At 35.5% G+C, this 17,995-nt stretch overlaps 1 protein-coding gene across 15 annotated transcripts in view; it reads left to right on the plus strand.

Annotated features, from left to right (window-relative positions):
• LOC149803625 (chondroitin sulfate N-acetylgalactosaminyltransferase 2-like) overlaps nt 1-17,787 on the plus strand; it is a 96,642-nt gene extending 78,855 nt beyond the window's left edge. For all 15 annotated transcript variants that reach the window (XM_089953364.1, XM_089953371.1, XM_089953368.1 and 12 more), the window contains one exon: nt 14,358-17,787. In XM_089953364.1, coding sequence (XP_089809490.1) covers nt 15,621-17,207 — 1,587 coding nt within the window. In that variant the 5' untranslated portion in view covers nt 14,358-15,620 and the 3' untranslated portion in view covers nt 17,208-17,787. The remainder of the gene's footprint in view (nt 1-14,357) is intronic.
• The last annotated feature ends 208 nt before the right edge of the window (nt 17,788-17,995 follow it).

Genomic DNA, 17,995 nt, shown 5'->3' on the forward strand with positions numbered 1-17,995 from the left:
AAATTGTACCGCAGTTGAGTCTTGGGCCTTGTTTGATTCATTAAGAGACCCTTGTCAGATGTTGAAGGAAAATATGTGTCCATTTACTGTCATTTAATATCAAATTATAAAATAGTTAAACAATATTGATAAAATAGCACAGCTTTATAAAGGAATCTTTTAGTATGCAGTTAATATTTGAAGAAGTCCAACTTTAAACTAGAATTTCAGGGTCAGACAATATGAGAATGCTGAGGACTATTCAGCATGGAGAAATGCTTCAAAGATTTGGCATCCTGGAAGTCCAAACTGATATTTTGAAGTAAATATGCGACTTAAGAAACTAAATACAAGAGTCAAATCTCTGTAATTACATAGATTGATTCCATCTCTTCCAAAAGTTAGTCTTTTTCATTTGCATTACTTAATCAAGATGTTTCACATCTCATTTGGGAACTCTCAGTGATAGGAAGGAACATAGCATGTGATAAATCATTGTTGGGAACTCCCAATGATAGGAACATAGCAAGGGATACATCATTGTTGGGAACTCCCAATGATAGGAGGGAACATAGCATAGAATAAACCATTGTCGGGAACTCCCAATGATCCGAACATAACAAGAGATAAATCATTGTTGGCAACTCCCAATGATAGGAACATAGCGTGGGATAAATCATTAGTGGGAACTCCCAATAATAGAAACATTGCAAGGGATAAATCATTGTTGGAATCTGGGATAGGTAGTTGGCACTAATTGTCTAATATTTGAAACTAAAGTATTACCAAAATTTAGAAAATGATTCCCTAGCATTGGAAAATCAGAGGTGTTTTGTAATATTAAAAATTGTTTGGTTTTTATTCTAATACTACAAAATACTGATTTTTTTTGTTGTCTAGAATGGCTTGTCACATGAAAGCCCTACTTGTTTAATTGACTGTGGCTGTCACTTGTCTTAGGTTTTGGACGAGGATGATCAATCATGGAATATTTATATCAAGATGGAAGCTAAGAATTGAATGAGTTCAATTCATAATCAGATCTTTTAGTTTGGCAAATTAACTTATGGTTTAAAATCTTGATATTGTAGCATACCATACTGACAACCACTATATTGTCTAATCTTAGGTAGTTTAATTACTTATGTTTTTAGTTTGTCATAAATACATGATGTTTGATTGAACATGAGTAGAGTTGTCTTGATAAAATCTCAAAGGTTGCTCTCTGGGAGGTTAAATTTCATCATGGTAGTGATTGACTTTATAGAGGTTTGAATTTTATTTTTGCCTCATGTTTCATTTAAGTAGCATGTTTCAAACAATTAATTACTTTGAGATATTTTTTGTCAAAATAAATATTTGAACAATCTTGCACTATACCAAATGGCTCGTGGGTCTTTGTAGTATCACATTTACAATGCATGTACATGTATAAATTACCGACATTGTACGTATCACATAAAGAATGTATAAATAAATTTGATGTCATATATTGCACTTATCTTGAAAATCATGTTATAGCTACTTATCCAGAATGGATGGTCATATCAACATAGGGTTTTCATTAGAAAACTTCTCATGATGTCTGCTTGGTCCCAATGAAAATCTTGGAAAACGTTTTGTTGCTACTTATCTAGAATGGATGGTCATATTAACATGGGTTTTCACTAAATGACTTCTTACAGTGTCTAGCTGGTCTTAAATGAAAAAGAATGCCAATCTGACAGCCAATATGTTCATCATGGCAGCCTTGTTAAAACCTTGCTTGAACAGCAAGACGTAGCATAGGATCAATACAGTCCGTCTACCATAGTGTACCCTTGGGCAACACAATTTACTCTACTTGCCCCAACACTAAATAGCCAACTTGTGTTGCTGTGCTGAAAAAGTCAAACCTAACCATCATCAGTCTGTTCACAATTTTATTTCTAAACAATAGCTTGAGTTTTCTACCATCTGCAGTAAACAAATTTTGTGGATGTCTTGCTCTTGGAATAAGGAAGAAGCCTTTCAGTTTTGAATTTAAAGTTCAAAGGTCAATCTCACAGTTGCTAAAAGAATAAGATTTTTTTTTTTTTTAACAAGTTCTACATCACAGACCATAACCAAGTTTTATACACTACTTGCGGTTTGGGTAAGGAATAATATTGTTGATAATGGGGTCTAAAGGTCAAGGTTAAGTCATTTTGGTTCAAGGAAAAACGCGGGATTTGCAGAATAACTTTTGTTCTTAAATAAGTTTCTTGGCCAACTTTTGTGTGTGGCTTGTACTTAGGGAAGAAGGAGACTTATACACTCTGGAGTCTTAAAGCTCAAAGTCATGGTAAGCTTACAAAGAAAATAATGGTTTTTGCACAGCAAATTTAGTTCAATCCTACATACTGGAATCAGGTCACTGAGACTTGTTTGACAGTAATCTCCAGAATCAACCATGCCCTTTTTAGTGACTACATATTTGACAATAAAACATGGGGTGTTCTATTTAGGATACTCGTGTTGAATATGTTATCAGTACTATTTTTACTTTTTGGGTTTTGACATGAGGTGAATGCCTTCATAGCACAAATGTCCTAAAAATGGTTCTTTTGGATGTTAACGTCACCTTTTTGTTACTCCTGTGCTTTCAAAGTGTGGAGATGTTGTGATACTGCCTGTCAGTAGATGCATTTTTAATGTTCTTGAACTTCTACATCACCATTAAAGCTAGGAATGTGAAACTTGGGTCAGTGATAGTCATATGTGTCTACGCTGTGCCAACATTTTTGGAACTTTTTGATCATGTGCCTGGGTTTGGGAATTGGAGGGAAATGGGTGATTTTACATAAATTGAAAGTAACACCTGAGATGTTTATCTCAAATATACCAAAGTCTTTCTTTATCCCCAGGAATTTTAGCCCCATGTTCATTGCATATAAACTATTGAGATCTCCACCAGATAACCATACATATACTTCAACCGCTTCGGTGGCCTAGTGGTTAGAGCGTTCGCCTCGGATGCCAGAGGTCGTAGTTAGATCTACGTACGAGTCATACCCAAGACTTATAAAAATGATACTAACGGGTGCCTCGCTTGGCGCTCAGGATTAAGAGGTTAGTGTTAGGACTGGTCGGCCTGGTGTCAGGATAATGTGACTGGGTGGGACATCATGCTACAAGTCTGCGGCATGATGCTCCAGTGCTAGACATCACTATAAACTGCCACACTGCAGACATCGTAGCGATATGACTGAAAAATTGTTCAAGATACGTTAAAAATCAAAGTCACACATATATATACTTAGTGGGGATGAAAAATCAATTTGTACATGTGTCTGACATTGATCCTGGGATCCATCCCAGCCCTAACAGACTTAGCTCCTGGGTCATAACTATTAAGATTCCTACCATACCAATATCAATAGTCTGGGTTGGCTACTATGGTGTGTCCCTGGGCAAGGTGCTACTCCTGTTTCCATGGAAGAACCTTCATGTGTCGATTTGCCATAGAACACCAAACTGACCAAAATCAAACCTTATCCTCTATCTATACACTTGTTGGGCGTGAAAAAAGAAATAATTATTCTCAAGTGACATTTTGTCCTGGGAAATTCCTTACCCGTGTGTTCCTACCCAAGATGCTGAAACATTGGCATGGCAGTCATGGTGTTGAAGCATGGGAATATGTGTTTTACAAACATTAAATTCTTTTTAAAGTTTTGTGCTATCTAAAGTAACTTTGCAAGTTATGACATTTTTTACTTCAATTTTTGATTAGATGCAGTGGAGGTATAGTGTTTTACAGATCTAGCTTTAAAAAGAATTAGAAATATTGATTAGGAGAGATTTTGAACACAGTTGTACTGAAGCATTTCTGCCTCTCTACAAAGTGTTCAATTAATTGTGTATTAATGTACTGAAAACATTGTTTGTCTGGATAGCAGGAGGGCTGTTACCCAGATACACCCGGTACCCTTATACCCTTTGAGCGTTCAAATTTACCTTACTTGGGGTCATAAATTGTATTCTAGCCATAAGAGCACCAAAAAAAAAAAAAAAAGGAAATATGTGAATCACAAATAACGATCTTAACTTATAGTTTTGGTGAGGCATTTGTGTAAACAGTTGTCACTTTCACTCAACTATTGGGTTCATTGTTTCTCGTATTTAATACTGATATACGATGTTGGGTCTCAAAGTTTTATGCCTCTAATTTTTCATAATACTTTCAATCCACAATGTATCCCAAAAATATTTTAGTACTGTAGATTATATTGATAGAGAAACCTTATATTCTTATCGAAATTTGCTAAGTTGTGTACTTTTAAGAATAATAGCTGTAAATACAGTATTTTCCTATAATTATTTGTTCAGTTGCAAAGAAGGAAATATTATGAAAAATTACAGATTGGATACTTTACAGAACTGGTGTTAATTTACATATGATGTGCCATTTTTATACGAGTGACATATGGTGGAGTGAGTATACTGTTTTGATGTCCGTTTATTCATCCACTTGTCCATATGTCTTTCCAATGTTGCTTCCACAAACCAAGTCATCCAGATATGTTCTTACATTTGCTAAATAACATTATGTACGTATTCTTACATTTGCTGAAAAACATTTTTGTATGTATTCTTTAACGCCCGTTTTTCTTCTGGAACAGCAGTATCTCATGTGGTAGTGTTGCATTTGTAACCTAAGCGTCATTGGTTGGATCCCTACCAAGGCCCGTCTGTGTTGCCTGATGCACTGTGTCCCTGGGGAAAGTTTGTTGTCTCCCATTTCCTCAGCGTGATAAAGCCAATAAACTGTTTAAAGAAGTGCCTTTAAAACCAACAAATCAAAACAGTTTTACTTCGAGTTTATTAATATTGTGATAGAGTTTACAGTTTCTTGGGAAAGGCTGTTCCTATAATTTATGGGAAATGTAAACCTCTGATATTATGATAAACGTTAGTTCCTGCAAGATCTGCTCCAATTTGTTCTACGTTAAACTGTTGTTTATAACATCTATTTCCCTTCAGCTTTTTTTCCTCTATATTTACTTGTATAGATCTTAACCAACACCATAGCCATTACTGTGCTGATATGCCAGTAAACCCTAATACATACATATATACGTACTTTTCCCAAACCATATTTGTTTCTCTCAAACTTTAACAAGATGTTTGATTTAAAAGTAATATAGCCACAAACGTTTTCAGTAAAAATATGAAATAAGATAGTTAATGAGATTGTTTGAATAAAAACTTAATTCTTTCATTAAGCCGTGAAATATGTCTTATACATTTTGCTACAGATTTAATTGGACCGCTCCGGTGGCCTGGTGGTCAGAGCGTCCGCCTCGGATGCGGGAGGTCGTGGGTTCGATCCCCGGCCGAGTCATACCAGAGACTTACAAAAATGGTACTAACAGCTGCCTCGCTTGGCGTTCAGCATTAAGAGGTTATAGTGTTAGGACTGGTCGACCTGGTGTCAGGATAATGTGACTGGGTGGGACATCATGCTACATGTCTGCGGCATGATGCCCAAGTGCTAGACATCACTATAAACTGCCACATTGCAGACATCGTAGCGATATGACTGAAAAATTGTTAAAGCTACGTTAAAAATCAAAATCACATCACATCACATCACAGATTTAATTAAATACAATTCATGGTAGCATTCTTGTGTGGTCTTTAGGTTGTCAAGTTTTGGTTTGTTTGATATGTACAACGTTTCTGACAACAACTCAGGGCCTTACAATCTGTCAACATAATGACAAACATGTACACACTTTTTTATATGGTCCGATCATATGGATAGGTTTGCTGTTTTGGGAACCAGTTGAATAGAGTTTTCAGTATGTTTTTAAATTGTAGCAAATCACTTTAATTCACTTCTCAAATTATGACTCGGTATACTTTCTTTTGAAAACCACGCCCATCTTGCCATATATACTCGTTTATAAGTCTAGTCAAACTGCAAGGAACAAAAATCCTGCAGGGTCTATGTTTGTGCTACAGATTTCTCCATTATTTGACTGCATATCTGGGTCTGTGCAGTTTGCAGTTGGATTCGTAAGCGAGTATATATGGTATATTGAAATTGACAGCAATACTTGTAAATAGCATGGGTATTTGTGGTTGATTGACAGGTCACACTAGTTGTTTTTTTGTGTCACATATGACCCTAGAAATTGGATCTCAAGTGTATTTAAACTTGCTCTCAACCCGGAGGTCAAATCCAGACATCACAATTCATTAAACTCTCAAACTATTTATTGTAAGGGTTTTGTGTCGTTTTCAGATAATCCATATAGTCAGAATGAAACAGATCCTAATCATGCCAGCGTTCTGAAGATTAAAGCAATTAATTCTTCTGAATTTTCATGTACATACCATTCGTTGCCATGATACAAAAAACATAATAATTTGAAATTGTGTATGTTCTTGTTCTGTCAGGGTTGGACTGGCAGCATAGGGGCCCCCAGAAGAATAATATAAACATCATGGGGACTGTAGGACACCTCAGCCCTGGGAACCTGCATTTGATCAGCTTTGCCTATAATCTAATGACTTTCATATATTTATCATTTTAAACGTTAACTGTATATTTTGTAAGGACATTCATTTTGATGTATTCCAAAGTTTACAGGAAAAAACTGAAAGAAACTGAGGAGTATCATATATACTTGCATGTAAGAAACAACAAACTGCTAACAACATTGACTCTGAGGGACTGTCATTTGCACACTGATTTAGCGGCATATTGTATTCATGGGCGCCCGCACAGAGAAGAAAGAGGTTCACCCCACGTCCCAGATTTTACATCTAAACATGTTTTGGCTTACATCTGTAAAACGTAATAGCTGACCACTACATGTTTGCCCCCTCCCTACACCTTCATTTTTTCCCCTGCACTGCCCTTTATTGTATTTATCACAGAACACTATAGCTGGTTAGTCTGGATATTACACAGTGTAGTGGGGTGCACATCAAAGACAGCTACACAGGCACGAGTTGAAAATGACCTATACACTTTTGTGGGCATTATACATATCTGATATGAAATTTTAATAATGAATTTTGGAAAACTTAAATAGTTTTCACAGTTCTGACCATTCTAATATCACATCCACACTGAAGCCAAGCTTACCATGCTCTTATGTGCATAAAGGTCAATGTTCAGGGTCACATAGACTCAAAGAAGAAATGTATTTTTTTATATTAACTTTTGATCTAGATGCCATGGATGTGGCTGTACTAAACTTAGGCGATGGCTTGTATTTAGCGTAAGAAAGCAACTGTTGCACTCGGTATAAGAAAAAAACCTGTTGATTGTTAGGTTCAGAGGTTAAAGGTCATTGTCACAGAATTGAAGAAGAAAGTTTCCACAGACTGATTTTAATTCAAGACTATACATATACCTTGTCCAAACTTTATTGCTGGTTTGCACTTAGGCTAAAATGGAAACATACTGATTATGAGGTAACGGAGTCATAAGGCACAGTGACTTGAAGAAGTGTAATGTTTCCATGTTCAAACTTTGTGCACTGTTTGCAGTTTGGGTAAGAAAGGTAACTACAGAATATGGGGTTAAAATATCAAATGTCAAGGTAATCATAAGTCCAATTCAAAAGCAATTAATTTTATGCAGTAAAGTGTAGTTGTATACCACATACCCATCCCAAACCACATGGGTGGCTTGCACAGTGTAAGAAACCTATTAATTTCTAGTCAATGATCAAGGTCACTTTGACATAAATTACGTTTGACTAATATGGGACGACAATGTACTCCATATGTTGGGTCACACATATTAAAGGTCAAGGTCATGATGACCAAAATAAAGACAGCTGTTGTTTTGCACCATCTTCTTTCAATAGAATTCGTAGTAGTTAGAATTTTAGAGCAAGAAATATGCCTGTTACTTTTATGGTTTAATATCACGATCATAGTCATTGAGATCCATTAGTCAATACTGTCCGTAGTACCCTACATGTGTCTACACCCTGCACTATTTTAGTGATTAGTCAATACTGTCAGTAGTACCCTACATGCGTCTACACACTGCACTGCCAGTAGTACCCTATATGTGTCTACACACTGCACTATTTTATTGATTAGTCAATACTGTCAGTAATACCCTACATGCGTCTACACACTGCACTATTTTAGTGATTAGTCAATACTGTTAGTAGTACCCTACATGTGTCTACACACTGCACTAGTTTAGTGATTAGTCAATAATGTCAGTAGTATCCTACATGTGTCTACACACTGCACTATTTTAGTGATTAGTCAATACTGTCAGTAATACCATACATGTGTCTACACACTGCACTATTTTAGTGATTAGTCAATACTGTCAGTAATACCATACATGTGTCTAAACACTGCACTATTTTAGTGATTAGTCAATACTGTCAGTAATACCCTACATGTGTCTAAACACTGCACTATTTTAGTGATTAGTCAATACTGTTAGTAGTACCCTACATGTGTCTACACACTGCACTAGTTTAGTGATTAGTCAATAATGTCAGTAGTATCCTACATGTGTCTACACACTGCACTATTTTAGTGATTAGTCAATACTGTCAGTAATACCATACATGTGTCTACACACTGCACTATTTTGGTGATTAGTCAATACTGTCAGTAATACCATACATGTGTCTAAACACTGCACTATTTTAGTGATTAGTCAATACTGTCAGTAATACCATACATGTGTCTAAACACTGCACTATTTTAGTGATTAGTCAATACTGACAGTAGTACCCTACATGTGTATACACACTGCACTGCCAGTAGTACCCTACATGTGTCTACACACTGCACTATTTTAGTGATTAGTCAATACTGTCATTAGTATCCTACATGTGTCTACACATTGCACTATTTTAGTGATTAGTCAATACTGCCAGTAGTACCCTACATGTGTCTACACACTGCACTATTTTAGTGATTAGTCAATAATGTCAGTAGTACCCTACATGTGAGTACACACTGCACTATTTTAGTGATTAGTCAATACTGTCAGTAGTACCCTACATGTGTCTACACACTGCACTATTTTAGTGATTAGTCAATACTGTTAGTAGTACCCTACATGTGTCAACACACTAATTTATGGGAAATGTAAAATTTTGATATTATGATAACTGCAGTTCCAGCAAGATCTGCTCTAATTTGTTCTACGTTAAACTGTTGTTTATAACATCTGTTTGCCTTCAGCTTTGTTTTCCATATTTAGTTGTTTAGATTTTAACTTTTAACCAACACCATAGCCATTACTGTGCTGATATGCCAGTAAACCCTGATACATACATATATACATACTTTTCCCAAAGGGGTCGTCCATTAATTATGTCAACAAAATAGGGGGGAGGGCGTTTGAAGAAGTTTGACAATTGTTGACATGGGGGGGGGGAGTTCAAGATAAATTGACGTCAACAATGTTATTTTTTACAATAAATTTAATAAATCAAAAAATAGGAAATTAGTCGGTGCGTTGGTATGGCACACACTCGCTCGCCCGTCAACAGCCCACCAGTTTAATCCTAAAACCGGTTGAGCTCTTGCCAAGGAAGTCATAGTCTTGCATCGTCATATTTTGCTTTTATTCAATGTAGATTGTAGACTGTAGACAGATTACCCACATAATGGTATTAATCTGAAGAAATTAATGAATCAGCCACTATGCCCATTATAACAACTGAGGAACATTTGGCTTCCCCATGGGAAGATGATAGAAGCTAGAATATAGTCTCGATTTTTTCATGAATTCAAAGTGTTATAGTCAGTTTGAAATCTGTTAAACAAGTAAAAAAAATGTATTAAAATTTATTTGTAGACCTTTTAATTTCCATAATTCTATTTTTAGCATAAAAGCCAGACGTATAAAATATTGTTAGTTTGTTGGGGGGGGGGTGTAAAAAAATGTTGACATAATTTTATTGGGGGGGGGGTCACTGAAAGTTTGACAGTTGTTGACAAAGGGGGGGGGAGGGGGGTAAAAAATTGCCTAAAAATTGTTGACATAATTAATGGACGTCCCCTAACCATATATGTTTCTTTCAAACTTTAACAAGATGTTTGATTTAAAAGTAATATAGCCACAAACGTTTCCAGTAAAAATATGAAATTAAGATAGTTAATGAGATTGTTTGAATAAAAACTTCATTCTTCATTAAGCCATGAAACTTATCTTATAAATTTTGCTACGGATTTAATTAAATACAATTCATGGTAGCATTCTTGTGTGGTCTTTAGGTTGTCAAGTTTTGGTTTGTTGATATGCACAACGTTTCTGACAACAACTCAGGGCCTTACAATCTGTCAACATAATGACAAACATGTACAAATTTTTCTATAAGGTCCGATCATATGGACTGACTTGCTGTTTTGGGAATCATTTGAATAGAGGTTTCAGTAGTCTGTTTTTAAATTGTAGCAAATCACTTTAATTCACTTCACAAATTATGACTCGGTATACTTTCTTTTGAAAACCACGCCCATCTTGCCATATATACTCGTTTATAAGTCTAGTCAAACTGCAAGGAACAAAAATCCTGCAGGGTCTATGTTTGTGCTACAGATTTCTCCATTATCTGACTGCATATCTGGGTCTGTGCAGTTTGCAGTTGGATTCGTAAGCGAGTATATATGGTATATTGAAATTGACAGCAATACTTGTAAATAGCATGGGTATTTGTGGTTGATTGACAGGTCACACTAGTTGTTTTTTTGTGTCACATATGACCCTAGTAAATTGGATCTCAAGTGTATTTAAACTTGCTCTCAACCCGGAGGTCAAATCCAGACATCACAATTCATTAAACTCTCAAACTATTTATTGTATAGGTTTTATGTCGTTTTCAGACAATCCATAAAGTCAGAATGAAACAGATCCTAATCATGCCAGCATTCTGAAGATTAAAGCAATTAATTCTTCTGAATTTTCAGGTACATACCATTTGCTGCCATGATACAGTACACGTACTAATTTGAAATTGTGTATATTGTTGTTCTGTCAGGGTTGGGGGCCCCGAGTGGCCGAGTGGTCTAAAGCGCTCACCGTTACAGATCTCTGCCATCTCACCTCTTTCTGCATGAGTTCGAGTCTCAGGCTCGGCTAACGTGGGTACGTGAGAAAGCCTGCCAGTAGCTTGTCGTGGGTCGGTGGTTCTTCCCGGGGTTTTCCAGGGTTCTTCCTCCACCAATTATACTGGCCGCCGTGTATAGCCTATCTTGTGCTGAAAAATGGCGTTAAACCATACAACAACAACAACTGTCAGGGTTGGACTGGCAGCCTAGGGGCCCCCAGAAGAATAACATATACATCATGGCGACTGTATGACACCTCAGCCCAGGGACCCAGCATTTGATGAGCTTTGCCTATAATCTAATGACTTTCATAAATGTATCAGTTTAAACGTTAACTGTATATTTCGTAAGGACAGTCATTTTAATGCCTTCCAAAGTTTACAGGAAAAAATTGAAGGAAACTGAGGAGTGTCATATATACTTGCATGTAAGAAAAAACAAACTGCTAACAACATTGAATGTGATGGACTGTCATTTGTACTTTGATTTAGCGGCATATTGTATTCATGGGCACCCGCACGAAGAGGAAAGAGGTTAACCCCACGTCCCAGATTTTACATCTAAACATGTTTTGGGTAACATCTGTAAAGCTTAATAGCTGACCGCTACATGTTTGCCCCTTCCTTACACCAGAAAAAAATGTCTGCACTTGCCCTTTATTGTATTTAACACAGAACACTATAGCTGGTTAGTCTGGATATTACACAGTGTAGTGGGGTGTAAATCAGAGACAGCTACACAGGCATGAGTTGAAAATTACTTTTGTGGGCATTATACATATCTGATATGAAATTTTAATAATGAATTTTGGAAAACTTAAATAGTTTTCACAGTTCTGACCATTATAATATCACATCCACACTGAAGCCAAGCTTACCGTGCTCTTATGTGCATAAAGGTCAATGTTCAGGGTCACATAGACTCAAAGAAGAAATGTATTTTTTTATATTAACTTTTGATCTAGATGCCATGAATGTGCCTTTACCAAACTTAGGCGATGGCTTGTATTTAGTGTAAGGAAGCAACTGTTGCACTCGGGATAAGAAAGAAACTGTTGATTTTGAGGTTCAGATGTTAAAGGTCATTGTCACAGAATTGAAGAAGAAAGTTTCCACAGACTGATTTTAATTCAAGACTATACTTATACCTTGTCCAAACTTTATTGCTGGTTTGCACTTAGGCTAAAATGGAAACATATTGATTATGAGGTGACAGAGTCATAAGGCACAGTGACTTGAAGAAAGTGCATTCTGCACAGTAGCTTTTCAATGTCTAAACTTCGTGCACTGCTTGCAATTTTGGTAAGAAAGGTTACATAATTTGGGGTTAAAATATCAAAGGTCAAGGTAACCATAAGTCCAATTCAAAAGCAATTAATTTCATGCAGTAAAGTGTAGTTGTATACCACATACCCATCCCAAACCACATGGATGGCTTGCACAGTGTAAGAAACCTATTAATTTCTAGTCACTGATCAAGGTAACTTTGACACAAATTACGTTTGACTAATATGGGACGAGAATGTACTACAGATGTTGGGTCAGACATAGTAAAGGTCAAGGTCATGATGACAAAAATAAAGACAGTTGTTGTTTTGCACCATCTTCTTTCAACATAATTCATAATATAATTTTAGAACAAGAAAGATACCTATTACTTTTATGGTTTAATGTCATGATCATAGTCACTGAAATCCATTAGTTAATAATGTCAGCAGTACCCTACATGTGTCTACACACTGGACTATCGAGCATTATGTTGGAATATAATATACCATTAACAGTGCTCTTTTTTAATATGAAGTTTACTAACCAGTGTGGTTATACTGTAACATTGTATTACAAACAATTTAGCCTGTATACACATTTGAGCAAGTTTAACAGGGGCCTCACTGTCAAATCAATGATACAGGTATTAATTATACACAATAAATTTGACAGATTAAAATTTGCCTACTGCAAATGACCACACTGGGGGATTATCGTATGAGAGATAACATTATTTTTTTGTATTATCTTAGTCATAATCTGATACAGTAGTACAATAGTGTCAACTAAGTGTGATCTAAGAAGCAGTCTTCCGAAATACGGAACGACTTATTTTTAAAATATATTTTTGGAGATTAATGAAAAATGGAATTACTAACTGGATTTTTAAAAAACAACTAGATTTACTGTTATTGACAAAGCAACAAAAAAAGAGAAGCTTTTCATTTACAATTTTAAAGTGGTAATCAAAAGTTATCATGTAGACAATGTGTTAGACATTGTAGACATTCTAGTACAGGGGAGCTGCACATTGGCTACAATGTAACTTAACTAAGCACCATGACATAAACTTTTCAATACAGAACACATCTTTACCTTAATACCTTTAAAATAGAGACATACAAATATATAGCTTCAATAATATCACATTTCAAAGAATGTGCCAATAGCAGTATTAGATTTCCTTATTATGATCCATATCACATTCCATTTAGCCAGGAGACAACAGTTAAAACAATTTACCTTGAAATCTTCACCACCTATGTGGCTATTATGTTTTATAGATTAGTTGTAAATGTCACATAGATGTCTGGTGTTGATAGCAACATAACTTGGAGGTCTTTTATATAATGTGAATGTAATCTCTTGTATTTGTCAAAAGCATTATGTAGGTAAAGCATTATGTATATCATGTAATTGTTAATAGAATGCTACCGTATGTGGTTTGCTTATAAGATGAGTCCAACTGCAAACTGTACAGAGCCACATCTGTCATCACATAATGTACCGGCTGATCTGGGTCTTTATAGTATGTTAAGAGTAATCAAAAGGACAAATAACAAAGACCCAGATCTGCGGGCACATTATCCTACGGCAGATCACGATCTATTTTGTTTGCAGTTTGACACTACTTATGTATTAGGAAGTGAACATGGACTTCACAAGAGAGTTGTATGCCCTTGTCTTAGAAAAATATGTAGTGTCTGCCATTAGGTGGGCACGCAATTAACTTTAAGCACCTCCTTTTGAGGAGCAAGCCGTTTCAAATTACAATGTTAGAAAAAGTATATAACACAAACATAGCTATGAAAAGCATATAGTTAGTCTGTCTTTATCAACCAGTTCAGGATGGTGTAAGTATTTATTCAGCCAATTAAAAACGATGTAAGTAATGTCCTTTATGATTTGCTGATACAGAATCTCAAGCTCAGAAGGTTTATGGTATTTCCAGGACAGGCATTTAGACAGGAAACTGTCGGAGCACAAAATTTGAAGTTGCTTGATTACTTAATTGTTATTTATTTCTCTTTACAGATTTGGATACTGGCAGCATATCACCATTTGTTTCACTCTTGAACTGACTTCTTTCCGTATATGACTACATGCTATCTCAACAAATTACTGAATTTACAGTTGTTCAGAAACATACCAGAAGACAAAAACAACAAAAAATCACTAAACCCAGATATCTTCAAATCTTCACGTGAATGTTTTCTTACAATAACTTTACTGGACAAGAAATGTACTTCACCTGCTGGAAAATCAAGATTTGGACATAACATGTTTGAATGAGACTGTGCTTGATATTAACTTTTGTAAACCATTGATGTGTAAAGTCAAACATGGACATGTAAAGTGAAACTTCGATGTGTCAAGCAAAACATTGATGCGTACAGCAAAACATTGATGTATGAGGCAAAACATTGATGTGGTTAGTCAAATATTGATGTGTAAAGTGAAACATTGATGTGTAAAGTAAAACATTGATGTGTAAAGTGTAAAATTGATGTGTAAGGTAAAACATTGATGTGTAAAGTGTAAAATTGATGTGTAAAGTCATACATAGACGTCTTAAGCGAAACACTGATGTGTAAAGTCAAACATTGAGGTGTGAACCAAAACATGGATTTGTAAAGTGACACATTGATGTGTAAAGTGAAACATTGATGTGTAAAGCAAAACATTGATATGTCAAGTCAAATATTGATGTTTAAGTGAAATCATTAATGTGTGGTGTAAAACATTAATGTGTTAAGTAATTTTGGAACTAGAAACTATTAGCTGTTCTACAATCAAGTGCATAATTGTGATGAAATCAAGCAGGCTTTACATACCACCTGTCAGTAGTGAGCCAATGTGATGAAATCAGGCAAGCTCTGCTTTCCACCCATCAATAGAGAGCCAGTGTACAGGAATCGGGCACACTCTCCAAACTGCCTGTCGGTAATGAACCATGCAATTATGGATCCAAAACTGCATATAACGTTGCTTGAATAGTGTTGTCGGTAAGCTTGTTATAAATTGCAAATACTTCATCTATAGCTATTTTAAACTTTGATGAAGAAAACTCTTAAGAACTTTCTAAAATTCACCTTGAATTTGTACTACATTTATTGGAGTCTTACCTCACTGGAAGTGCAACTATTTCTATTTTCATCATCTTGAGTCAGGATAGCCACATCAAGATGGGTTGTTACGACACAGTTGTATTAATGGAATTACTTGTACTGCTTGTACTGCATAAAGAAGAGAAGAAATGAATAACAAGGGACAGATGATACTAAACAAGCAGAGAAAATGAAGACGATGCCAAGAATTCTGTCCCTTCTCTTTTGCTTGTCCTTTGTTACCATGCTTTATATCACAAAGTTTGGACTGTATATTGACAGTCAGTTTAACCAGGGGAACCTGCAGGAAAGGTCCAGCAAACAGCCCATGGAAAGAACCTTAGTAGTATCAGAAAATGTAGAACACAAATATCAAAATGAAGTTCAGTCTCTTCAGTTGAAAATCCAGGAGCTTGAAAAAGCTCTTCAGTTATCAAAAGAAGAATCACAAAATTTGACTAGTCGGATTTCAGAACAAAGCCTCGTCATTCGGACACTTCAAGAATATAAAGGAAATTCTAAGGTACAAAATGTTTCAGGGGCTGCAAATTATTCCAAATTTATTGAGGAGAAGATTCAAAATTCAGAAATATTGCACGGAGTTCAGTTAAAGAATGAATATGAACTTATTCCATTCACGAAGTTTACATTACATAGAATATTTTTAGTGGAACCAGGACTCGGAAAGAGAGTTGTTGAAAAACCAATTGGCTACAAACGGAAGGATATTTTTGAAGTTGTTTTATTTGCAGTGGACGAGCTTAACAAAGACAGAGCGGATAAAAAACGTTATTCTGTTGACGAGTTTATTGAAGGTGCATACAGGACAGATCCAACCTCAGGGTCACATTATGAACTATTTTTTCGAAGTCTTGATAAACCGGGTAAAAATTCTTATTTGAAGGTCTCAATTTTCAAACCTTTTGGAATTTTGCACAATCTGGAAACAATCTACCGAAATACAAGTGAGGAGTGGATAAATCTTATTCTTCCATTGTCAGGCAGAATTGATGCTTTCCAACAATTTATGTCCCGCTTTATACGTGTGTGCATAAAACAAGATAAAAAAGTTTTTCTAACTGTAGTTTATTTTGGAACTGAAGGTTTGGAAGAGGTAAAACAAATTCTGACCACGACAGCAAAAGAATTCCAGTACAAACATATTAAATTAGTGACATTAAATGAAGATTTTTCAAGAGGTCGTGGGCTTCAAGTTGGCGTGCTTAGTTGGAAACAGGGTGATGTGTTATTATTTTTGTGTGATGTAGACATAGTTTTTACCATGGATTTTCTTGAACGCTGTCGATTAAATTCTATACAGGGCAAACGGGTATACTATCCAATAGTGTTCAGTTTATACAACCCAAATATTGTATATTCACTGCAAGACATGAAAATTCCTTCACAACGAGAGCAGCTAGTCATATCAAGAAGTACAGGTTTTTGGAGAGACTTTGGTTACGGAATGACATGTCAGTATAGATCCGATTTCTTAAGTGTGCAAGGATTTAATGAATACATCACAGGATGGGGTGGGGAAGATGTGTTCTTATACCAAAAATATATCCACAGTGATTATTTTGTTGTTAGGGCAACAGATCCAAGTATTTTCCATCTTTGGCATGAGAAAAAATGTGATCCGAATTTGAGTTCTGACCAGTATCGTAGCTGCATTCGGTCTAAAGCTCTGAGTGAAGCATCCCACGCCCAGCTAGGACTGCTGGCTTTTAAAGATGAAGTTGACATGCACAGAAGCCTGGTTAAACAGAAACACTAACTGTCTCATATTATTTTCTTTCACTGTTTAAATCACATTTTAACATATCCCATGTCAATTCTTTTCACTTTTTAATGGAATTCATTTTCACATTACTTCAGGTGTACTATTAATCATTCTCTCTTAAAGAAATTTTGCTAACGAACAAAACCTTCAAACATGGACACAGATAAGAGACCACATTGTACACTCTGCAACATCTAGCAAGAAAAAGGAGTGATAGGTGATGGGTTCCATTATATTCAAGAAATATTAATTGAATATTTCTGTTCTTTTTTCTTAGTCTGGGAGTTGGGGACATATATGTTTGATTGAGTGCATTTATTTATGTATGGATATACAAAATGGATACTTATACAAAAATTACAGGGATAGCAGCTTTTAATGTTAAAATTCAAACAGAGATCATCTGATAAAAGGCCAACCACTTGATCTGGGGGGGGGGGTGCTTGGAAATTTCTTTCTAGATGGATATTTGTTCTGTTTGTACTGCATTTTAATAAAGTTTTTTTTCCTCCATGTAATATAATGGATATGCTACATTCTTTTCTTTTTTCTATAAATTGGAGCAGGATTATATTTTTCAATCTATTTATTGTCCAGAATTTCTTTTTAAAAAACGTCACAAGCTTATATATATATATATATTGCATTACAAGATAACATTTATTTTAAACAATGTGTTCCATTAATTTTGTTCTGCTGATTTTTTTTTTTAAATAACAGATTTGAGAATATATTAGGAATGTAATTATTATGCTTTTTTCAGTTGAAACTTTCTAGGTGAT

Source organism: Sinohyriopsis cumingii, chromosome 3, assembly GCF_028554795.1.
Source record: "Sinohyriopsis cumingii isolate HCF-2022 chromosome 3, ASM2855479v2, whole genome shotgun sequence".
Taxonomy (NCBI): domain Eukaryota; kingdom Metazoa; phylum Mollusca; class Bivalvia; order Unionida; family Unionidae; genus Sinohyriopsis; species Sinohyriopsis cumingii.